General features: G+C 39.5%; 2 protein-coding genes across 2 annotated transcripts; one reads left to right on the top strand and one right to left on the bottom strand.

The window, feature by feature from the left end:
* The first annotated feature begins 521 nt into the window (after positions 1–521).
* On the top strand, positions 522–15,666 carry dhx34 (DEAH (Asp-Glu-Ala-His) box polypeptide 34). Its single transcript, XM_044119490.1, has 16 exons — positions 522–1,561; positions 2,681–2,992; positions 4,341–4,595; positions 4,673–4,775; positions 5,983–6,200; positions 6,275–6,449; positions 7,278–7,471; positions 7,558–7,659; positions 7,736–7,999; positions 9,119–9,292; positions 10,471–10,576; positions 11,290–11,396; positions 12,656–12,913; positions 13,006–13,197; positions 14,305–14,449; positions 14,542–15,666. The coding sequence occupies exons 1-16, from the start codon at positions 884–886 to the stop codon at positions 14,682–14,684; spliced, it is 3,426 nt and encodes a 1,141-aa protein (XP_043975425.1). The 5' UTR covers positions 522–883; the 3' UTR covers positions 14,685–15,666.
* Positions 15,658–24,642, bottom strand: LOC122832593 (sprouty-related, EVH1 domain-containing protein 3-like). Its single transcript, XM_044119492.1, has 2 exons — positions 24,391–24,642; positions 15,658–22,267 (listed from the first exon to the last, which is right to left on the bottom strand). Exons 1-2 carry the CDS (start codon positions 24,640–24,642, stop codon positions 21,287–21,289), a joined length of 1,233 nt encoding a protein of 410 aa, XP_043975427.1. The 3' UTR covers positions 15,658–21,286.
* Between the last annotated feature and the right edge of the window lie 643 nt (positions 24,643–25,285).

Genomic DNA, 25,285 nt, shown 5'->3' with positions numbered 1-25,285 from the left:
GGGCACGTAAAGCGACACATTTTTTATATATATATATATATATGTTTATATATAAAAAATGTTAGTCACCCTTTATCCCATGTGTATTCTCTACTGCTGAGGTACTGATAGTTTCAAACTTTTAATATTTCTGCTTTGAATTTTTCCTTTGCAACTGCAGCTGAAATATCTCTTAAACATGTTTACCCCACATAGAACCCTGTCGACTGTTTAACAATAGTTGAATGGTTGTTTCTAACTAAATTAAGTATTTTCTAACCAGATAAAACTAGGAAAAAAATGTTTTCTCTGAATTGGGACTTTTTTGTAACCGATTTTGAGTTTTTACTCAGAATTTAGGGGGAAAAAGGGAATTTCAAAGTTTTGAAACTTTTTCTAAATTCTGGGAGAAAATTGTATAATTTTGAGATTAAAGTCAAAATTCAGAAGTTCGAAGACTTTCCTTAGATTTTGGTTCAAAAACACATACAAAAAAGTGTTTTCCGGTGGTTAGTATATTTGTTCCGCAAAAGCGACGGATTGTTTTAGAGCACGGACCGGAAAAGGTCCTACCGTATTTTTGTTCCCTATTGTTAGCGGTGTAACTTGTACGCTTTCGTTTTTATTTCCTAGTAATTTCTTTTTCATAATCTGTTAATAGTTTTTCGGCATGTTCACATGTAGAACTGTTTGACAGTGTTACGGCCTCGACTTTGATTTATGTGGACTTAATACAAGTTAAATATTTCGGATTTATTTCGGTGGAGAGCTCGTTAGCCTGACGTTCAATGTGATGGCTTCAGAAAATGTTTGTCTTTTCAAACCTGATGTTTTGCGTTTCTATCAATCTACAGTCGGTCTGCTGTAGTTGGATGCTGAAAACTTCCAGTAAACTCCAGTAAACATGGATCGGGGCAGGAGCTGGGACTGGGGCAGTTCGCAGAACCGAGCCCAGATGGATGAGATATTTTTCCGTGAACAGGACTACATTCAGGCTGGCTCCACTGAGCATAAAGAGTTCTGGGCTTTCTTTGACCGTTTCCAGAGATTCAAAGCAAAGCGGGAAATGTCTGGGTCTGGAATAAGAGACGATGTCAAAGAAAAGAAAATGTCAGGTTCTGAAAAAGTGGATTTGGGGCTTCCTAAAGAGTACGACGCTCGGTACCGGATTAATGTGTCCGTGTGCACCGGGGACATCGAGAAGCGACTGGGGAAGTCCGATCCCAGGAGCAGGCAGAGATCCTCGGGACCAGATCCGCAGGAGGTATCGGACTGCCGCCTGGCTCTGCTGCACTTCCTGGACTTCAGCCAGAAACAGAGCTTTGGGAAACTGGCCAAGCTCCGCCGGGAGCAGAAGAACCTGCCTATCTTTCAGTACCGAGATCGGATCGTGGAGCTGGTGCGGCTTCACCCGGTGATTGTGGTGGCCGGGGACACGGGCTGCGGGAAATCCACCCAGGTGCCCCAGTATCTGCTCTCGGCTGGCTTCAACCACATCGCCTGCACCCAGCCCCGCCGGATCGCTTGCATTTCCCTCGCAAAGAGAGTCAGCTTTGAGAGCCTCAATCAGTACGGATCCAAGGTTGGTCCATACAGAATATACATTTAAAAACGCCTGGACGTAAGAGAGATAAAGGTTCTTAACATCTACTAGACTAATAAACAAGACACGCATTCCGGTTTTCCTCCTGAAAACTTGGTAAACCCGGTGATAGGGGTGCTAGGCAGTTGTCTGCCCACCGTGTTTTTGAGTTAAGATGTTTAAAGTTGACAGTAAACTTGAAAATATAATGAGGTAATTATGTATTATTGGAAGTCATTATCAGCAACACCTAAACCCCAACTACCTAAAATAAATAAACAGTGTTTAGCCTGGTGGCCCGCCAGACTTATAATGCACCGGGGAGAAACCCTGAATTGCATTTACTCTCCCATTTATGATGTAGTTTGTATTCTATTGCATCAGTTTGGAATAGAGATATACAATATATTGCCACTAACATCAGTATCGGCTGATATCAGTCATATCAGCATCAAACCAATATTAATAACTGCTATTTATTTCAATCTTGTTCTTTCATAAACTAGTTAAAGAATCAAAACAGATGTTGAATTGTTTTTGCTGACTTTAAAGGGTAACTATTTTTGCAAAATTCACCTTTTGAACATTCTTTGCACTTCCATTTGGGTCTCTACTAGTTCTAAACACAGCTCAGCCATTTTTTTGGCAATACGTTTATGGTTTTTGGTGTCTGGAAAATTAGCTGTTTTAAAATCCTCCTGATTGTTGAAGTCACAACCCATGGGCACTGCCTATTTCACTTAACCATCCAGTGTCATCACCTTTGAGCTGGGCGAGACACTACTACTATTTGCTGCATTATTGTTGGTTGTGCAGGAGGCTCCACTTCTGCTTTTCAAAGATGTACGATTGCATAATTATGTATCTTTTCACAACCATTTTAATGTCACAACCATTTTGGCCAGAAGCAACTTATTTGGATTTAAAGTGACACGACCTCCTAAAACAACTCATTCTGAAAGGATGTCAATATAGGCAGAACCAACCGGATTAAAATCTCATTATTTAAGAATAATTTGGGGCAAAAATGAAATAAACATGCTTTGTGTAGCATATAGACCTATCCTAATCTGTTCAAGGAAGTACAATAGGTCACCTAATATATTCCTACATTTCCAGGTTGGGTATCAGATCCGCTTCGAGACTTCTCGGACGGCAGCCACTAAGCTGCTCTTCCTGACCGAGGGACTCCTGCTGCGTCAGATCCAGCAGGACAAGATCCTGGATCAGTATCAGGTGGTCATCGTGGATGAGGTCCATGAGAGACATCTCCACTGCGACTTCCTCCTCGGCGTCCTGCGCTCCCTGCTGGCCGATCGGCCGGACCTCCGTCTCATCCTCATGTCAGCCACCATCAACATCAAACTCTTCTCTGAATACTTCCGCAGCGCCCCGGTGCTGCAGGTACCAGGCAGGCTGTTTCCCATTCAGGTAAGCAGCAGATAGCCAGGACGTGCAGGGATGTTTTTCTTTTAGACCTCCTCATAGCCAGATGTTCTGTCTATCATTGATGGCACAGTTACCTTCAAAACGTAGCATAGTGACTTTACTAATTACTTCATTTTTAAAGTAACTAAGTTAGATTACAAGGTATTTTATTAGTTATGTTCAGCTGTTGTCAACAACAGCCCCTCAGGGTGAACATAAAAAGGCCGACCAGGGCGAGTCAGAGTTGTTTAGCAGCAGCATTTTCTTTACAATTACTGGTTTTGCACCACAGTTCGAGTTTTGTTTGGGCGGTGGTGTCTGGTTGAACCTGCTCTACCAATTTGACTGTGCCATGTTCCAAATATTTCTTCAGATTTGGTATTTTTGAAGCTAGATAGTTTTATAGATTGAGAGACTGTTTTTATACATCCTGTGCAGTACAAAAAGATTCTATGCAGTTGTTATAAGTTGATTTCATACAAGATTTAACCGTAAAAAAACAATTTACATTTTACTGTAAAATGGGTTACAAAGATATCAAACCATATTAGTTAACATAAACCTAAAAACAATCCAAATACAGTAAGAGAACAGTTGAAAAGATTTTTTTATATATATATATTCGCCATTTTATTCGAGGACAGCTCGCCCGTTCTGGGATAGATTGGTAAAGACCCCATCCTCCACCAGGGGCATTAAACTGCAATGACATCCTGGACATTAAGAGAAGTATTGAAAATTACTGGATAGAGAACCCAAAAATTGTACTCAAGTAAGAGTAGAACTACTTCAACAAATTCTTACTCAAGTAAGAGTAAAAAGTAGCCATTCACAAAATTACTCAAATAAGATTAAAAAATGTATTTGGTAAAAGGTTTGCTCAATTGTACTTCATTCAGTACAACTGTCTGTAAGGCTGGTTGTACATAGAAAAAAAGAGTAAATTTTATCCTAAAAGCTCAGAAATTTTGAGATTAATTTTTGAAATTTTACAGAAAATATATATATATTTTTGAGTTTGAAAAGTCAAAATTTCTAGGAAAAACTCAGAACTTTTTTTTTTTTTTAGATTAATCTCATATTTTCAGGAGAAAGCAGGAAAAAGAAAAATTTCTGAGTTTGAAAAGTAAAAAAAAAAAAATGCTAAAACAAAAATTTGAAAGTTAACTATTTTCAATTTCAAAAAGTACCCACCTATGGCGGTACTTCATAATAAAATTACTCAGGTAAAAGTAAGACAACAACAAAAAAAACGGCATAGTAAATGTACCTGTCACAGCCCAACTCTGCTCGTTATTGAAACAAGGTGTCGCGTTGTTGAGAGAAGTGATGCTCTGTTTTCTGCACCCAGGTCATCTACCAGCCCATCCCCCCTGAGGAGCAGCCCTCTCGCTCAGAGAAGCTGGATCCCAGGCCGTACCTGCGCATCCTGCAGGGCATCGATCAGCGCTACCCTCCAGAGGAGCGTGGGGACCTGCTCCTCTTCCTCAGCGGCGTGGCGGAGATCTCCAACATCCAGGAGGCCTGTCAGGTTTACGCCACTCACACTCGGCGCTGGATAGTCCTGCCGTTGCACAGCACCCTCTCTCTCACTCAGCAGGACAAGGTGAGCGCCATCGGAACATGTTTTAAATAAAAGAGAAAATTTCTGATGTCTAACTCTGAACTGATGACGTTCCGCAGGTGTTTGACGTCGCTCCTCCTGGTGTAAGAAAATGCATCATCTCCACCAACATCGCTGAAACCTCAGTTACAATAGATGGGGTCCGGTTTGTTGTGGATTCAGGTATGTTACTGTTCCTCCTCTCAGTTTTCACGTCAAAGGCTACGTTCACAGAGCTAACACCATTAGCTAGGGGCTAATAGGTCGTTAGGCCTTTTCACTATTACGTCAGACAACTTCCGTTCTGACTCGATGCGATGCATCTGTACTTTCGGTACCTGGAAAATTCACGGATACTCATCGTCTTGCGAAAGATAAGGTTAGTGATATCAACAGTATTTACGTGTTAGTTAGCAGTAGTAACGTTTCAGTTACATCGGAATGGGAACTATGAATTGACGTCAGACCCGAAATTTGTTTGAGAATATTTTTAGTCGTTTAATTTGAAAGTAATGTCACAGGAAGGGGGAAATACGCGGTAAAATTATGTAATTGTGTCATGCGTAGCCCCTCGGTCCCAACATGGCGACGCTGACAAATACTGTTTTGCAAAAGAAAGAGCTCTCTCATGAAGAGAGCCCCCAGAGGTCAGTGACCGTAACACTCTTACAAATATAATTTTAAGCGTTACATTCTACAAGTGAGCACCACTTTTAATCAGTTCAGTTTAGAGTTGCAGGCGCCATATGTAACGAATTTAGACGCCCTCTTGTATGCGCATGCGCAGAAGAACTTTAACGTCAGACAGCAGCGTTAACGTTGAACGCTGGAAACCGTCTTGTTATGATCGGCTTTCAGCAAGATCATAACAAGACGAAGAAAGCTTAAATAAAATAAAGAAATCACAATTAATAGCGATGACTTTTGTGGACCTTCCTACTGCAATTTTAAAGAAAAATCTGTTTGAATGTTCAGTCATAATTTGTATTTACTTATTTTGAACAGACAATAGAAAAAAGTAAGCCAAATAGACATTCAGTTTTACACAATTGACAAAAAGAAGCAGGTAGAAGATCAAATATCTTGTGATTTCCTGCTCCTCTCATACACATCAACATACAATCATTTAAATCTCCACTCAGTTAAACCATTATAGTATCCCCACATTAAATGATGCTTAAACTTCACATTTTCATCATTGACTGTGCAATTATTTACACGTTATTACCATCAACAACAATAATTTCACCCTTTGAGACACCAAAAAGTCAGATATAGGTCACATGTGGGGGAAAAAAAAGCGGATTTGGTTTTGTTTTCGCATGCTGTGTGAACATATCCATACCTTCTGAACGGCGCCTTTTCTGGTTCCGTGGGTTTTTGTTTTTAGGAAAGGTGAAGGAGATGAGCTTCGACCCAAAGGCTAAGATGCAGCGCCTGCAGGAGTTCTGGATCAGCCGAGCCAGCTCCGAGCAGAGGAAAGGTCGAGCCGGTCGCACAGGTCCTGGTGTTTGCTACCGCCTCTACTCGGAGTCGGACTACAACGCCTTCGCTCCGTATCCGGTCCCTGAAATCCACAGAGTGGCTCTGGACTCCTTGGTCCTGCAGGTGGGAGCATCCTGATAAACATGAAGATTTCATGTTAGAATTCAAGTTTCAGTAAGACGTCCGTGTCGCTGCAGATGAAAAGTATGGATCTGGGAGATCCGCTTTCGTTTGTCTTCATTGATCCTCCTCCAGCGGCCAGTATCCAGACTGCAGTTACATACCTGAAGGAGCAGGGGGCGCTAGACAGTCGTGGTGAACTTACATCCATTGGTAAACTGTTGGCTCAGTTGCCTGTTGATGTTGTTATAGGTAAGATTATCCACACAAGACTGCTCAGTTTTTAATGTTTGCATGTTAGCATGAAGGTTTCAGAAAGAAAAGCCTTCATGGTTTTAGTTTTGCACGTTTATCAGACTCTTATTCTTCAAACATCCCCATTTTTTCTCTGCTGTCCTCAAATCTAGAGCTGCAATGATTAATCGGATTAATTATGATGGACCGATTATTGAATCTACCCTAGCCTAGGTCTTGGTTCGATTAAAGTGAACTCTAGTGCGGTTTGAATGCGTATTAGAACACCATGCGGACCAGAGACCACTCCAAAACCAGGAAGTGGACTGCATTGCAGGGCATTCTGGGTAAATACAACCATAACAAACATGTGAGTGGCAGAAATGGCTTCTGGTCTTTTTACCAAATACAAAATAGAAATTCTACAACTGCTAAAATTTGCCACCACTCCACTTTTGTTTATATTTTGTGAAGAAGGAAGTTATAATCACTGTCTTCTTCAGAGGTTTTTATGTTATTTCCTTCAGTGGTTCTTGATGCAGCGCCCCCACAGGTGAGGAGTGGAACAGATTCCTGAAATAGTTTAGTGCGTTTGAGTCAGTGCTGTGTGAAAGCGAACTGCAGCAGCTGAAAATGTAACAAATATTGTAACTATGGTCCCCAAAAAATGGTGTAAAACCACTTAAATTTAAAATGGTTAATCAGATAGAAAATAAATATTAATCCATCAGACATAAATCCTCTGGAGAATAAAGCATATAAATTAATTCCAGGAGAGTCTATAAGAAAGTTTTTTTTTTTTTGTTTTTTCCTGCTTTGCACAAAAACTAAATTTTCATCCTGCAGGGAAGATGCTGGTTCTTGGTTCTCTGTTTAACTTGGTGGAGCCCGTTTTGACCATCGCAGCCGCCCTCAGTGTCCAGTCACCGTTCCTGCGCAGCTCGCAGCAGAACCCGGACTGCAAAACATCCTGCCAGCCCCTGCACAGCAACCAGGGAGACCCCTTTACCCTGCTCAACACCTTCAACGCCTGGGTGGAGGTCAGTGCGTGGAGACGCCACATGCTGCTGGCTTCCTGACATGAACAGATTGATTGTTTGGTGTGACTGAGGTTTGAGCTCAACAGGTAAAAGGAGAGCGAGGCGGCGGCTCCAGGAAGTGGTGCAGGAGGAGAGGCTTGGAGGAGCAACGGCTTTATGAGATGGTCAACCTGCGCAGACAGTTCAAGGCAAGTTCCTCCTCATCATCATCCCAATGTTTTTAGTTAACTTCCTCCTCCATAAAGCTTCTTTGGTGGTTTGCAGAACTTGCTGAGAAGTCATGGCCTGCTGGAGTCAGAGGACACGGCTCCCTCCAGTGGCGACCGCAAGCAGCGCAGGGAGAGGTTCACCGAGAGGAAGAAGCTGCATCAGCTGAAAAGACACCATGAGCAGCAGGAGGGGACCAAACGTAAAGTCCTGCGGCTAGAGGAGGGCCAAGACGGAGAGTTTTCCTCAGCATCAGACTCTGAAGACAGAGGCAAAGGCAGGAAGTCCAAGGACGGACAGGGACAGGAGGTGGACATCCAGGTGAGCATCTGTTGTTCAACAGCCGACACAGTCAAAAACATCAAACTTACAAGGGACCTGCTGTGCAAGATTCACATTTTGCACATTTTTGTACTTCCATTTGTGTCTCTACTGCTTCTAAAAGCAATCCAAGCACTTAAAAAAACACCTGGCTGTTTTTTGACAATAAGTTCATGTTTTTTTGTGTCTGGAAAATGAGCCATTTCAAAAGCCTCCTGAATGTAACTTCACAAGTCAGCAGCCACTGCCCTGTTATATAGTAACCCAGGTTGAGCTCCAGTATGTTCGGTCAGCTGGTTCTACCACTGTATGCGCTGTCCAATGGCTGCTGGAAAAGACAAGTGTTTTGTTGTTGACTCACCATCCAGAAACTCGTTGCATTCTTGCTGGTTGTGCAGGAGGCTCCACTAATACTTTTTAAGGACTTGTGGTTGTATATTTGCGCCTCTGTTTGCAGCCATTTTTATGTGTGAGCGTAAACGATGAGTTGCTGGCGTGGACGGACCTGTCGCAGTAAATCTATTAATCGCAAATTAAAATGAGCTCAATAATTTCCATTTGCATGATTTATTGTTTTTCTATTTTTTTTCTCTCTTCGCTTTGGTCTCAACCAGCATTTTCATTTTCTTTGTTGTTTTGTTTATTTATCTTGGACATTTAAAATGTCTTCCAGTTCCAGTATTAAATGTTCGTTAGAATTTAAAGTTTATTGATTTTTGAGAATGTGTTGTTGCATTATTATGTCATTACTGTTATTTAAAAATGGTCTCAAAACAATAATATTATCGTTTATGACAATAACTTCTGGAACAATTTATCGTCCATCAAACTGTGTTATTGTGACCAGCAGCAGCTAATTTGGATTTAAAGTGACAAGAGGCCCTGAAACGGCTCAAATTAGGCAGAACTGACCAGATTAAAATCTCATTATCTAAGGATGATTTTGTGGGAAAAAAAGTTTTAAACATGTTTTACCCATAGATCCATCTTAACCTGTTCAAGGAAGCATAATATCTCACCTTTAACATCTTCTTAAAACTACAGCCTGAAGATGTTAGAGATGTAAATATTTGAGTGCATCTGGGAATCTAAGAACTGTTTCTGTTTGTCTTCAAATAGGAAGTGAAGTTTAAATTACGTCACAACGTCTCAGAGCTGCAGGAGGCCGTTGGCGCCAGTCAGGACTTGTCCTCGCGGCACCAAGCTTTGCTGAAGCTGCTGCTCTGCCGAGGACTCTACCCTCAGCTGGCGCTCCCTGACGAGCACAACACCACCCGGAAAGACTCGGATCAGGTCCGGTTTCCTGCTGCACCGGCGAACGGAAACCTCCCAGTCTGACCAGATCAGCTGGCTGCAACCTTTACTGGCCTAGGAGCCGTTTTTGTCCTCAAACAGTTAAATAAAACGGGTCTAGAGCCACAAATATTACCCAACACTTTGAAAAAACACATCTTAGAAATCTTTATAAATATATATTACAGGAAATCTGTTCCAATTTTTAAAGAGCAAACATTTTATTCCTCTTTTTAGTTTGTAATATAAAGAAAACCAAAACATTTTCAAAAAGATGATTGCTACATTTTCTCATCAATATTTACGCATAGTTTAAAAAAAAAAAAGGTACAGAGAAAAATCGATTTCTATTCCTGAGAATTCTGAATCGATTCAAAATACAAATTTATTTTAAAATTCTCTTAAGTTGCACGTCCTTCCATTAGCGAGTTATATTGTATTACTCGTCCACTGTTTGTATTTTGAATTATTCTTTTTTTTGTTATTTATGGAAAACCCAGGCAGCGAAACTAACCTAATACTGGCAATTTTCTGTACAAACCTATTTTTGTTTAAATATAAACTGATGGAATTTGAAACAGCATGGAGCCTTAAATAATTGTTTTAAATAAACATTTTATTCCTCTGGTCAATCACATAATTTAAACAAAGTCTCTAAACAGTTTGAATGGAAAAGTTTAATTAAAAATAGTTTATGAATCAAATCGTGACCCTAAAATTCGGAATCTGAAACTTTTAGTGTCATTCTGTTGTGGAAATGAAAAGTAATTTGAAAAGAATAGAAAATACTTTAACTATAAAAGCTGAATATATTTTATAATTAGTCCAGGAAGCAGCTGAAAACAAATCACTAAAACCTGCTTTTGTTTTTATATCCATTAATTTTTTTAGAAAATAACCTGAGAAAAAAACTTTAGCATGCAACATGAGGAATTGTTAGGGCTGTCAGTAATTGTGGCTGTTGAGATTTAGTTAAAAGCAGTTATTTTATTATATTATAGGTATTTTTCCCCACTGAATAAATATAATAAAATGAAAGGTAAAAGTTTTCGAAAACTCTCTTTGAAACGTTCCAGCAAAGATATTCATTAATTTTAGGATCCATTTTTACCAGGCTTGATTTTAACCTGAAATGTGGTGCAAGAAGTTCACATTTCTTTGTTTTGTGACTCTGGTAGGTGTTCCACACCAGGAACAAGCAGGGCGTGGTGATGCACCCGACCAGCGTGTTCGCCAGCGATCCAGAGGTGCTGCATGTTCCCGAGGACGAACCCAGAGAAACAGGTCAGCAAGAACCTGAGAACACAAAGATGTCAAAGGTCGTTTAGAAAAGATTTGAGCCATTTATTACCTTTGATGTAAACCAGAGGGGCTCAAACTTTCTGTCACAAAACAGTCGAGTCAGAATTACTTGTGAGCCAAAAAAGACATAATTTCTAAAACATACCTGCTCAACAATAAATCATTGTATCCCTAAACCTAAAAAAGATTTTGCACATGTGTGTTATTAAAGAAATGTATCCAATTTGTAATTTTTTTGGGGGAAACATCTCAGATATAAATAAAGAATTTTTGTCACTTTCTGGATCAAAATTTTGTGTATTTAGCCATAATTAATAGAAAAAATGAAAGCAGATTTTGGGGCACCAAAGTAGAAGTCACTAAATAAATGTCTTCTCACACATAAATTGTGGTTATAAAATGATGATGCATCAAACATTTTACATTATAAGAACATTTTAATTTGTTTGTAATATTTTTGCCATAACATGTGGTCCCCAGGCCGCACTTTGGACAGCCCTGATTTAAACTCTTCTCCCTTCACACAGACTCTACAAGTCTAAATAAAGCTTTACGTTATCAATAGATTTTATCTGTTATTTAATCCCAAGAATTTTTTTAAGTACATTGGAGGTGCAGTAAATTATGTCTTCCTCTGCAACATTAGCTGGTTCTCCTTCTCATTGAAAGTCTTCGTCCTCGTCTCCGGTTTGCAGGACCGGACCGGAGGGACAGCAGCAGACACCAGCTGTTGGCCTTCGTCACGCTGCTGGAGACCAACAAGCCGTATTTGTCCAACTGCGTCCGGGTTCCAGCCCTGCAGGTCGGTATCAGCGGCGGGACGACCGGAGATCAAACCGCTGATTAATTAAAATCTGAGAAGTTCCTTGAAGCTTGAGACTCTCAAACTTCAAGGAGATTTATGTGATAAATCAACTCAAAGTAGCGCATTGCTGTGAAGTGGAAGAAAAAGAAAAGATTTTTTGAAGCTAAATTAAGTTTGCTTTGCCTTTATGCAAAACTGAGTGCTGGAAAAGTAGCACTCCATACATTGTAAAACCATAAACTCTTACTTTTGTGTGTAGTTTGTAGTGTAAACATCTTACTGTAACTAAAATAAGACAAAACTAACAAGTAGTTTTTCAGCAAGATGTAGAAGCTTGCTCTAAGTAAATAATTCTTGAATATTAATAGAAAGTGCAAATTATTTCACTTATAAGAAAACATTTTACGGAAACATTGTTTTCCACCTATGCTTTTTTCTCTGATATCAAGAGGGCAGACTGTGTTTCCATAACATAAAGGGTTAAATGTTTATTTTATGCTCCATTACAAAGAAAAACATAATTGAACTTATACATTTTGTGTCAGGTGAATAAAATACTGACAAACTGTGGTTTTCTCATATTTGACATATTTATAACATTTTACAAAATAAGGAATCTCTTAAGTTGCTGAATAGAAAATTAAAAGATGAAACGAATAAAAAATGTGAAATATTGAATTCCTAATGAACATACTGTTCAAAGTAGAGTCTGTGGTTGTTTTTGAAGGAATGTTAAATTTCGCTCCATGAAGTGAATTAACTAGGACAGGACTCAAAATAATCTTTGCTTCTTGGTGTTTTCTGTCTCCTCGCGTTCGTAGCACATCAGTGATGTTTAGATGATAAAGTTGCCGCTGCTCCGCCGTGCTGCTCGGCGGAATGAAGCGCTGTTAAAGGTGATAACCTAGGGAGTTTTTCGAGTGTTTATATTTCAAAACAAAACCGCATAAAGTGCATTTTCCATCCCAAACCGGACTCTGTTTGGACCGTTTCTCTTTACCGTTCTGAAATGGTGCAGCCGCCATTTTTGTTTTTGTCTCAACGGCTCCGCTTCAGGGTGACAAGTGGCGCCCTCTGCTGGGTGGCGGCCAAACTACAACACTGAAAGAAGGTCTAATCAGGCGTTATTAGTTTATTTTAATATAATAAACCATTAATCAACAATTAATTGTAAATTGATTCTGTGTTGCTCACAAATTGACGATCTTAAAAAGTCATAAATTAGAGTTGGTGAAACTTGTTGTATTGCTAACCAGGCTCTGCTGCTGGTGGCCAACTCAGTGGACACAAACGCCGACTGCACGCGGCTGGTGGTGGACGGCTGGCTGGAGCTGGAGGTCCGGGAGCCCGAGGAGGCCCTGAGGGTCCTCTCCAAGGCCCTCAGTCTCAGGTCTGAGTGGGAGCGTTTGCTGAAGACTCAGCTAGGACAGAGCGCCACCTCTGGACAGGGAGTGTCCCGCAGAGACATGGAGAAGCTGAGCGACGGCCTCGTCCGCTTCCTGCTCTACACAGAGGTACAAAACATGGACATTTCAGTGAAATACAGCCTCTGGTTTTCTTTTCTTTTACCTTCATGTTGTTTTCTGTAACGACACCTCCTGTCCAGGTCAGTTACAGCCTTCAGCGACTCACGGCTCTCCAGACCCAGAACCTGTACGTCGGACCTCAGGCCGACCCGGACTCGGTTTACTCTGAGCTTCCAGATCTGAGCCTGCTGTTTCCAGGAGCAGAAGCCAAACCGGATCCAGTTAAAGGAGGCCTGAGAGTGACCAGCTTCTTCACCTACAACTGTCTCGCTGTGAGTTCGTCCAACACTCCAAGTGAAGGCTTCAGGTCTTAGAAAGGGAATGAAAGCATCAATTATTTCTCTATGATTTATTTACAAACAGCCAGAGATTCTTCAAACCTTTTAAAGTGGAGTTATAAAAGCTGTCAAAAGCTCTTCCAATGTTTTTCTCCATTTTTTTGGCTGCTTTTTTTTTTTTAAATTCAGTCATTCAAGGACTTAAAAAATGAAAAAGTGTCAGAAAAAAAACAAAAATCTCTAGCAAATTTTGTTATTTAAAAAAAAGAAACCAGAGGTGAGATGTCCATCACATTTTGATTTTTTATGATTAATATTAAAACTTTTGATGAAATGAGGGAAATGTGTGAAGTGATGGTGTTTACTCCTCAGTAAACTGCTCAAGGAAACTTGACTTAACAGCTGTCTTGAAACTTCATGTATTTTTATCAAGAGTGAGCAAGATTTCAAAATTAAATTTAAATTTGATGATTTGGGAATTTATCACAGTATTTGGTAACACTTTATTTGCATAAGACTGGCATAAACATGATTGAGTCTTCATGAATGTTTACGACTATCATTTGGTAAATAGTGATACTTTTAATGCAAAGTTGCTTAAAAACTTTAGTTAAAAATCCACTAAAAGTTTCACCTTTGCATTGAAGTGTCATTATTTACACAATGACACTTCATGACAGTTGTAAACATTTCTGAAGACTCCTTCATGTTCCTAACAGGTGTTTTCATGTTTATGAAAATGTCAGGCTCATGTTATTTTACATTTAAATTTAAAGGGTTAGGTGTTACCTTGAAATTCATAATGTATATGAATTTATATTTAACTATTAGTTATGGTTCTGATCTCGGTTTGGGACAGTCAACATGCTGGTTGGGGTTATTTTTTGGAGTAAATTATTTGTTGAGGTATGAATTGTCAACAAATGGAGGCGTAATCCGTACAAAACGCCTGAGGCAGACGACAACTTTTCACATTTGGAAAAAGTTTGATCCAGAACAGTATTATAAAAAAGTGATTAAAAGGAGCAGCATCTTCCTGCGATCATCAGATCAGAGGAACTTTTCTAAAATAAACAAATGTCCTTCTTTAACGACTTCCAGGATTCAAAGGATCTCTACAGCGAGTGTTTGCGGTCCTTCTGGAGCTGCCCTAACTGTGACCTCTACATGCCTCTGACTCCTCTGGAGCGGATGCATCACGAAGCTTCCTGCAGGCCCGCCGGAGAGCGGCAGGAGGCAGAGGAAGGTCAGGAAATTCATTCAACTGATTCCTGCTTCTTTTACCTGACGCACCTGCAGATAATAGCAGCCTGAGACTAATTATGGGTCTGTTTCTAGAATCGGGAGACGGAAAGTCCGACTCATCCGGAAAGTCGAGTCTGACGAGGGTCTATCACTGCGACGTCTGTGATGAGGATCTGAAGCTCACATCCACGGAGATCCTCAAACATAAAAGGCAGCACATGTTTTCAGCAAAGTGACTGCAAAAACACCAAACCTTTACCAGAATTTTTGGTCCATTTTCTGGTGTAAATATCTTGGTTAACTTGGAATAAGACAAATCAAGTAACTTTTCAGAACGATATAATTAGGTCAATAATTCTTGGATATTGTAAAAAATCAGTATTAAGGATTTATTGACTGTAAAACAGCTCCTATACCTTGCTGAAAACTTACTTGCAAGTTAACTTTGTCTTATTTCAGGTGTGTTAAAATATCTGTGCAAGAAAGTAGACCAAAAATATTTTGTAATTTTGCAAAAGGATTTCTTCTCCTTGGGACTTTTGAACCCGTTAATCGCCGTTTACAGTCGCAGGTTTTACTTTCTCCATGCGGAAAGAAATTTGTTCCAATATTATTGCAACCAAAAAACGCGTTTCAAAAATAAAACTTTGAAAAATTTCTCATTCAAACAATAAGTTTTGAGAGTAATTTACTATGTGTATGCAACAGAATCTAAAAATGTTTTTATAAAAAATTAAATCTAAAACAATTATTTGATCAAATAAATTTAGGAAAAATAAAATCTTAAAAAAAATATTTGAAAAAATTTAATTATCAAAAATAATTTTAAAAATTGAAATTTGAAAAATAATTTGAAAAAAATTTAATCTGGAAAAAAAAAATCAATCTGAGTTCATCTACTGCATATAGATTGTATTTTACACCAGCACATATCTTTTGATTGAGAAGTTTTTCAAAGTTTTATTTTTGAAGTTTATTTTTTTCATATTACCATTTTTGAAAAGTGTTCTTTACTAAAAAAAATTATTGGACCAAATTTCTCTCCATATCTCCATCGATCTGCAAAGATACAAAAGAAAACCTGCTGAGAGAAGAATAAATATGCTATCATTGTACTGGATGGAACACAAATCTTGGCACTTCAGTGAAATGTTTGAACTATGGGTGTTTTTGTCAAATAATAATGCATGTAAGAAAATAAAACTCAGATTTAAAATATAGAGTGAGGGTTTAATAATGATACAAACCCACGATATGTAACACCTCAAAGCAGCACATTGGCACAAAGTCAGAAGTAAGACAGCACAGAAGATAAAAACCTGTCTCAAAAAATAAAGAATCAGAATAAATATCTCAATAAATAAATAAACAGGTCATATCTCAATAATTACTTTGAAACTAATAAATACGTACATGTGAAAATATGCTCATTGGCAGAAATCAATGACCCCCAAAAATCAAGGAAAAGTACTTAATACAGAGTTACTTTGAAATCAAAAGTTATTGATTACTCAAATCAAAAGGCACATTTATTAAGATGTAAGGATGGGACCTGCATTGTGATTGCATGACTGTCAGAGTTGAACTCTTCTGAACCAGAAACTGGGTGCAATGGCTTTACTGGTTCGGTTAAATCTGCACCGTCAGGGGGCTCGACGGTGTGGTTTGTGGTGCGCAGGGTCGCAGATTAGTGGGGACGGTGTTTGTGCGTCACTGAGACCCGGATGTTTGGGGAAGGCGTCGGTCCGTCAGGTTCGTTTACGATTCGGTAGCCGACTGAAACCGGATGTCTGTTTGGAGATGATGTTGGTGCCTCAAACTAACTGTTCGCTTACGATCGGGTGACCGACTGTTTGGGGAAAGCGTCGGTCCGTCAATACGAAGAGTTCGTTTACGATTCGGTAACCGACTGAAACCGGATGTTTGTTTGGAGATGTTGGTGCCTCAAACTAACGGTTCGCTTACGATCGGGGGACCGACTGAGACCCGGATGTTGGTTTGGGGATAGAGTATCAAACTAACGGTTCGCTTACAATCGGAAGAATCGTCTGAGACCTGGATGTTTCATCGGAGAAGTCGTTGGTGCGTCAATACGAACGGTTAGTTTATGATCGGGGGACCGACTGAGACCGGATGCTTGTTTGGAGATGATGTCGGTCGCCAAACTAACGGTTCGTTTACGATCGGTCACTGAGACCCGGATGTTAGTTTCTGCGTTCGTTGTGAGCGTGTCCTGAGTGAACCCCGCTGTTTTTAAGTCACTTTGGGGAAGAAGAAAAAAAAAGCTCTAAATCTAAGCTTCTGGAAGTCTCATCCTGCCAAAAATTTTTTTTATGTTTTTTCTTTTCTTTTATGGGAATCCTGGATTTCAGAAATCCACAGACCCTTGCAGGCTTTTGGGACTTTTATTCTTTGGTGCTCATTAGTTTTTATGTATCGAGGACAAAAAACCACCACTATCCAATACATAAAAATATTGTTTAAAATAAAATTAAAATAAAGTATTAAATGAATAAATATGCATAATTATTCAAATGTGTCAATAATTTAAGTTATTTGAATTCAAGTATTCATATTTTTTTTATAAATATAATTTAAAACTAAGAAAAATACATTCATAGTTAAGACAAAAAAAGTGTCTAAGATTTATTTGTGATAATTTAAAAAATAAAATGTACTAATTGCATTTGATTATTAAAATCAAATTCATTGATTCCGTCAACAGTTGAAATGTTGATTAAAATTTTATTCACTTTTAAAGTTTTTGTGATAACTTTAAATAGAACTGTTATAAATAAATTACAGAATAATGTAGTTAGATGTGTCAGATGTATTTACACAATTAAGTGTGCAAATCATAAGAACTTTAATCTGAGATTAAGATTACACTTATATCTGTGGTAATTGGATAAACAAAATGCAATTAAATAAAACTATTAGATGGAAATAGTTAAACTAACTAAATGTAAAAATAAGTGACTAAAATCTGTTAATATATGTTGAATCATAATAATTTCAGTATCTATCAAATTATTTAATATTTCCTGTGCTACATTTCAACAGCAACGTTTCATGAATAGATTCTAAAAGCTGATTGGTCAATTTGCACAGCAACTCAACTGCAGACCAATCAGATTGCATTTTGCTGTGTTGGCCCCGCCCACTGTCTTTGATGCGTAAGAATGACAGATAAAAAAAATTCCCATTGTGCTGCAACACAAGACTATGAAATGCAAAATATAAACGTTAATTAATTATATGTGTTTCAGTTTTATTTACTTTATTACTTATATAAATATTTATTTCTCAACTTTTGTATTGAATTGTGGCACTTTTGGCCCTCGACATATCAGATAAACTTCATTATTTACTGTCCAACATTTCCATAACTTGAATTCTTACTTTTTTACACTGAAGTTCTTCTGATTCTCTGGGAAATCCTTTGACATTTTAGTTGAAGCTGGGACTGAGACAAACTGCATGAATTTAAATGAAGAAAACACCTCAGATAAACAAAATACGGACAATCCAATGTACTTTTAAAATTACTTTGGGATAAATTAGTCTTTATGTGCAGCTATCAGATATTTGGTCATTTTTAAGCCAAATAACGTTGGAACATTGCTGCGGAATAGAAACATTTAGTCAGTTGTTTTACTTTTTAGCCCCACAGAGGAGAAATCAGGACAAAACTAATTTATTTCAGCACCTAGTCTGATTCACTAGGAGTGGGATGACAGTTTTTATGATTTTTATCAAAACTTAATGGTGAAGTAGCGACAAAGAGATGTTTACTGCTTAAAAAACAGAGCCGGCCCAAAATATAAACAAACTAAGTCGCTCCTTAGGACCACAAAAACAATCTGGGGGCCCACAAAACTACTTCACTTCACATCCTGAACATTTATCTAGAAATCCCATTTTTCAATTTGATAATAATTTAGGAATTGCTAAATTATTTAACTGCTACAATTTCCTTTTACCACTTGGTGAGTTTACTAGTTGTAAATCTAAATAAAATTCTCTATAGTTTTATTACAGTACTGGTTAATTAGAACATAGTCAAAGTTAATTTATTCCAATATTTAAACTCTGATATTGATTAATCACTGACAGAGTGATAAATTTCAAGCTGTGAGTTTGGAGCTTACTGCTAATGAAAACCAACAGTTCTGGATGATAGAAGGTTAAAAATTATTACATAAAGACTAATCAAAAATGGATGTGTGCAAAAACCCCAAAGCTGGAAACAGCCCTGATTGAAACAATCAGTAGTGGCTGGTGGGCGTGACAGGAAGTGGGCCCCCTAAAAGTTCACTTTAAGGCCCCAGAAAACTTTGGACCGGCTCTGTTGAAACAAAATTCAGCGCACTAAGTCTTTGTAGTTGTCATTGCGGCGTCCCTCAACAATAATTGCCTGTTTGCATTTTACTCTTCAACCAGAAGACGGAGCTCGTGGTCTCAGATGTTTGATGAAGACTGCACGCGTTTGTGCTTTCTCGTTCTGAACCCCCCGTTTGTTTTTATCTCTAACCCACGTTTGAGAAACATCTGAGGTAAAATTAGAGGTAAAGGGTGACGTCTGTTCAACATGAAACAAATAACTTCCCCAGGAGCTCTGTGAAAATGTGGTGTGTGTGTGTGTGTGTGTGTGTGTGTGTTTGGGGATTCCGTCGATGTGTTTTACATTTAATAAAATATACCAATTAAAATTATAACAATCATATATATAAACATCTTTTGTTGTTGTTTTTTTTAAAGATTTTCTTTCTAAATAAAAAACCAAAACAAACGGACATTTGAAACAGTGTACACACCATTGTTGCTTCTGCAAAACCTCCTTCTTTGCTAACGTCACTGACAAGCTGACGGCTAAATCAGCCACACTGCAAAAACACAAAACCTTACCAAGTATTTTTTAGTTTCTAGTGCAAACATCTTGGTACGCTTGAAATAAGACAAAACCTTCTCACAAGTAGCTTTTTAGCAAGATATATGAGCCTGTTTTAAGGCCATAATTCCTTAATACTGATTTTAAAAAAGTAAAAAAGTTCCACAGGCAGATTATTTAATTTATAACAGGAAAAATATCCTTATTATAAGTGTAAAAATCTGCCAGTTGAACATTTCCATCAATATTAAGGATTTATTCTCTTAAAAGAAGCTCCTATACATTGTAGAGCTGGAATGAATAATTGGATTAATCGTAATGAAACGATTACTGAATTAATCATTAACTGATTTAGTAATTGATCGTTAACTTGAGTATACACTCTAAAACATGCTGTTTGCTGAAAGAACAACACAATCAGAGCAGTAATTAAGCCAAACCTGTAAACAAAATATATACATTTTGCATTGAAGATAAAGAAAATCTTCTGTCTGTAAACATGTTCTACTCAGAACTCCTCAGGTTTTAGTTTCAACTGATTCAAATGCTGTAAAATTTCTTATTAGCAGTTTTTGCCATCCAATTAGTAACCTGTTAATAAGACAATAACAATAATGAACAAATCAGCCCTGCAATCATTTGTTTATTGGCATTTTTATGGATTTCTAATATTGTATAAAATACGTTTAAGTGGTTAAATGAAAAATCTGCTGAATGTACCAACTCTTTTTAAATGATTATTTGATTAATTGATAGAATAAATGTTTCCTAAACTGATCATTAGACTGTTAACGCTATAAAAATGTGGCTGCTGGCGGCTAATGATGCCAGAAAATATAAAAGATTAGCAGCTTAAAAAAACATTTTAAAGGGCAATTTTTAAATTTTTTAAGATTTGAACTCCTGAATTATTCTTTAATTTTTTTAAAGTAATTTGACACTCATGAAATCTGGAATGCCTTTACTAAAAGCACATAGAATATATTTTTAAGAATGTTTTGACATCGATGTCTAAATAAGCACAATAAGCCTCTTTGGCTTGGCCAACGTGTTTTTATTCCGTTTAATTGATAGAATAATCGATTACTAAAATAATTGTTAGCTGCAGCCATAATATCATGCTGAAATGTTACTTGTAAGTTAGTTTTGTCTTATTTTAAAGTTGAACTTTTATGTTTTAGGACATGAACTTTATAAAACATGTTCATTATATTTTTTCCACAAAATCATTCTTAGATAAAGTGATTTTTCTGTGGTCAGTTTTTCTGGTCAGAATGAGTTGTTTTATGGACTCTGACACTTTAAATCCAAATAAGCTGCTGCTGGCCACTCCCACTAAATCAACTTTCACTATCGCAGGTAAAAATGGCTGCAATTATGTGACCATACAAACATCTTTGAAAAGCAGAAGTAGGGCCTCCTACACAACCAACAGGAATGTGGCAAGTGGTTCCTGAATAGCACGTCAGCAACAAAACATTTCTCTTTTCCAGCAACCGTTCCAACAGCTCACCAATCGTGCTGGAGTTGCGTTGCTAGGCGATGGGCTGGGGTTGCTAGGTGACACCCGTCAAATGTAGGTTTTCCAGACACCAAAAAATGGTTGGGTGTTTTTTTTTAAGTGCCTGGGTTGTTTTTTGAAGCAGTATAAGTAGAAAAACCAAGCAAGTGTACTAAGATATTTGCAGTAGATACACGATGAAAAAAAACACACATGGTAAGATTTGGAGTTTTTGCAGTGCGCTGCCCCAGTGAATCCACTACGAAGGCTCCAGATGACTCCCAGAGAGCCCAGTCAGAGTGCAGAGCACCTGGACCGTCGAGGAAGGCTCCCGGCTGAAAAGAGAAAGAGCTGAAATCAGTGGAAAGCTGCGGGGCTTTGGAGAACCACCGTCGGGTGATGGGTTCACCCGGTCCAGGGAAGCCCTCCCGCCCCTCAGCCTGGCCTCATCGGACCGCTTTGTGCTTCCCCCCGCAGCAGCCGCACCTCTCCCCGCATCGCAGGCAGGCGCGCAGAGGCAGGTAGCAGCACATGCAGGGCACGAAGAGCGACAGGGCCAGCAGGGCCAACCAGCGGGCGCAGCAGAGCGGGTGTGGGTGGCCCCCCATTGAGTCATCGCACGAACAGGGCTCCCAGAACTCCCCCTCCGAGTCCGACATGCAGTGGTACAGCAGGCTCTCCGCGCACCACACGCAGGTCCACTGGCGGAGGCAGTGCAGCGCCGGGTCGGGGGCGTCCCTGCAGCGGCCCCGCCCGTTCTCCGAGGCGCTGAACACCGAGCGGCAGTAGACGCAGCGAGACGAGCACGACGACGACGCCTGGGGGCACGGGCTGTCGTCGTCCGGCGAGATGGCGCCCGGGTCGCTGCCGCCGGCCCCGCCTCTCTTACGAGTCCGGGAGGCGTGGATGCAGCAGGGGGACGGCGAGCCTTTGGCGGGCTCCTGTGGCGAGCCGGCACCTGAGGACACTCCGGACACGGCGTTGGGCATGGACATGCAGGTGGGGGACGACGAGGACAGGCGCTGGGAGGCTTTGCTGTCCAGACTCACGGTGACCTCGCAGCCGGCCGGCCCCACGCCCGCCAGCTCCTTCTCAAAGCGAACCACGCACAGCTCCGACTTGTCCTGCAGGCTCCCGCCGCCGCCGACCACCACGCCGCCCGTCAGGCCCCCAACCATAGTCCTGGTCGCACCGGCGCGTCTGTAATCCTCGTAACCCCGAGAACCCCACAGGTCCTTGCAAGGGTCCACGATGCGCAGATCTCCTTCCTCCAGCAGCGAAATGGTGGGCGACAGCGGGGAGAGTGGGGACGAGGCCGGGGGCCCCACAGGAGGAGTGGGTGGAGCTGGAGGCGGCGGCGGAGGCGCAGGGGGGTTCAACACGGTGGTCATTTGAGAGAGCTGGTGCTGTCCCGGCCTGGTGTGGATCTGCGGAGTCAAGTTTATTTGTTCAAAGTGCTTTGCACCAGAAACAAACAATAGATATCACATTTTGCCAAATTATCAAGCGAAGACGATCAGACACATTGATCACTTTCTGCTACAAATGTGTGCAAAGATTGACAATAATCCGCTAACACAATTACATCGTGTCCATTAACTAAAAATTTTAATTTAAATCCCACGTTCATAAGTTCATTCATGCAATAAGTCATTAAAAACTCGAAGCGCCACCATCATCATTATCCTCCTCCTTCTTCCACTTCTTTTTTCTTCTGTAGCGTTTTATTTTTAGCTTACAGTCTCTGTGCATTAACACCATAAACTGAACTGAGGTCCAACCGCAAAACTAACTAATTCTATATCTTCAACACCCTTATCTAACAAAAAATAAACACATATGTAAATATATTAAATTCTCTCAGCTAACCTTCTGTGTTTTAGATATTTTATAAGGGCTTTAACTATACAGTGTGACTGAGGCTTCCCTAAGATCTACCACTTCCTGTTGTCTTCTTCGTCTTTTCCACCAGTGATAACATCTGGTTGTTGATCATGTGACTCGTGATGCAAAATAACTGTTTTCCATTGCAGTTTAGCAAAATACACAAATTTAAATACAGCCAAAAAAAAATATCTCATCCTAACTTTTTGTCAAAAAATTTGAGCTTTTTTGAAAATTTATTTTCAAAATTCCAATTTGTGGAATTATGTGTACAATGAAAACACAGCTAATCTTCCACTTCCTGCTAATCAAATCAACTCTAGACTGGTGGGCTTTTAGCTGTGATTTAAAGAAACTCAGTGTTTCGACTGTTTTGCAGTTTTCTGGACGTTTGTTCCAGATTTGTGGTGCATAGAAGATGAATGCTGCTTCTCCTCATTTGGTTCTGGGGATGCAGAGCAGAACCAGAAGACCTGAGAGGTCTGGAACGTTGATACAACACGAGCAGATCTTTGAGCCATTCAGTGATTTATAAACTAACATCCCTATTTTAAAGTCTATTGTCTGAGCTACAGGGAGTCGGTGAAGTGCAGAGGGTGTAGGGTTACACAGTGAGTCAGGAACACGACGTACTGCAGCTCTGGATGTAGAAGGTTTCCATCTGAGGAAACTCAAAACTACGTGAGATGTCCCTCTGAGGCATCGGTTTCTGATCCCGGTCCGTAGGACACAATGTCCTGATGGAGTTTGGTGCAAAAGTCTTGAGTCATCCCTCATGTTTTGATGCTCTGCTTCCAGGAAGAGAGACTTTCCTTTAGGCCTAGTCCACACATAATCTAGGAAAATGAATAAACTTTTATGCGTTTTGGCCTCTCATCCGCAAAAAAATGATTATTGATAAAAACTCTAACCAAAATGGAGACTCTATTTATGTTTATGTATGTACATATAAATATAAATATATTGAGATCATGCAACAGATAATGCCCCAAAATATCCATATACTTCATTCACATGATTCTCAATCAGCATCATATTGTGTTTTTATTAACTTTATATTCTAATATCCTGTTTAAAAGCTTAAAATATACATCTGCCTACACAACTGAAAGTCCTGAAGTGGCGCCATGTTTATTTCCTAGCAGGAAGTTGCTTGTCGTTGTGAAGAAATTTGATTTTAATTTTGCACAACACTGCCCCCTATTGGCATATTTACAGCAGCACTCAGAGGTGAATTTCTGTTCGATATCTTTTCTTTTTTTTAATGTGACGGAGATTTTTTCTTCATGAAGACCGAGCTGCTTTGGTAAATTTTTCACAAATATTGGATGAGTAAAAGAACTTCACCGTTCTTTATTTGTTGCTTCTTTCTATACTTTTTCTCCAACAGCAGTTGTTAGCTGTTAGACAGTCGACCATAAAAGTGAAATTACGAAAAATAAATGTGCTTAATGGAAACGCCAATTTAAAAAAACCAACCTAAAACTAAAAAAAATACGTTTTTTGATCAAAGGTTGAGGTAACTTTTCAGCTTTCACACTCTAACGCCGAGAAACCTTTTTTTTTGTTCGACATAAGCGGAATATCCACAGAGTTTTGCGTACATTTGCAGCAGAGGAACGAGCCAAGATGTGGTTGTGAAGAAGACAGTTTGTCTTCGATCTACCTGAGCAGGTGTGTGAGTGGTGACGGCATGGCTGGATCCAAAGCTGAACTCTTCGGGCCGCACGAAGCAGGTGGAGGAGGACTCGCTTGTCACTATGGTGATCGGCTTAGGAAGCATCTCATTCCTGTTGTTTAACGATGACTGGCTTCCTGTATGGGACTGGCAGAGTTTGGGCGTCACGCGCATGCGCCAAAAACCACACCGGTACTTACTTACCAAAATGTAGTAAGTACCGTAAATATTGAGGCTCATGGTCAAATCTTACTCAACTACAAACAGGGGCGCCACCAGGAATCTTGGGCCCCATGACAAAAAATTAGATTGTCCCCCCCTGAGCAGCTACAGTTACAATTTTTTGAGTCTATCTGACGCATAAAAAGCATCATAATTTTAAAGGCTTGCAACTCGCTTTCTTTGGTCCAGTACTGATACTAGCACAATATTTACTGCTCATGAATTTTACATGCAATAGTCCGCATACAGTATGCAAGTAGGTTGCTTAAAAGTTTTCTATTAGTTTTGTTTACCGAAATGTCTCTCCCCACAAGCAACAGTCAAAAGCAACGTGCAAAATATAGTTGAAGCAATCCAGACTTCTAAAAAAAATGCTGTGTAGTTGTATTTTAATCAAGCTGCAGTACATAACTTTACTAAAAAATATGCTTTCTCCAAATTTGTTATAGCTGTCACCATGTCAGATAATACGTGAAAACAATCAATCTCCTCCACCTCCTCCCTGAACTGCTATTACTAGCTAAAGTAAGGCACCGTTCCAACCAAAAACAACCAATCAGAACCAGGAGGAGGGTCTTAGCGCTGTCAATCAACTCATTCACTCACTGCTAAATGTGCTAATCGTGGAGAAACAACATATCATTACAGGAAACTGCTTATC

The sequence above is a fragment of the Gambusia affinis genome, linkage group LG06 (genome assembly GCF_019740435.1).
Source record: "Gambusia affinis linkage group LG06, SWU_Gaff_1.0, whole genome shotgun sequence".
In the NCBI taxonomy this organism is placed as follows: domain Eukaryota; kingdom Metazoa; phylum Chordata; class Actinopteri; order Cyprinodontiformes; family Poeciliidae; genus Gambusia; species Gambusia affinis.
Note: the sequence above shows the minus strand (reverse complement) of the source record. Positions and strands in the feature narration are given on the sequence as shown.

Excerpts from the sequence above, each read along its gene's own strand:
- dhx34 (XM_044119490.1), top strand. The coding sequence starts at position 884 with ATGGATCGGGGCAGGAGCTGGGACTGGGGCAGTTCGCAGAACCGAGCC. Across the intron at positions 4,596-4,672 it reads CTCTCACTCAGCAGGACAAG|GTGTTTGACGTCGCTCCTCC; the intron begins GTGAGCGCCATC and ends GACGTTCCGCAG. Across the intron at positions 11,397-12,655 it reads TCCGGGTTCCAGCCCTGCAG|GCTCTGCTGCTGGTGGCCAA; the intron begins GTCGGTATCAGC and ends ATTGCTAACCAG.
- LOC122832593 (XM_044119492.1), bottom strand. The coding sequence starts at position 24,642 with ATGAGCCTCAATATTTACGGTACTTACTACATTTTGGTAAGTAAGTAC. Across the intron at positions 22,268-24,390 it reads CCACTCACACACCTGCTCAG|ATCCACACCAGGCCGGGACA; the intron begins GTAGATCGAAGA and ends TTGACTCCGCAG.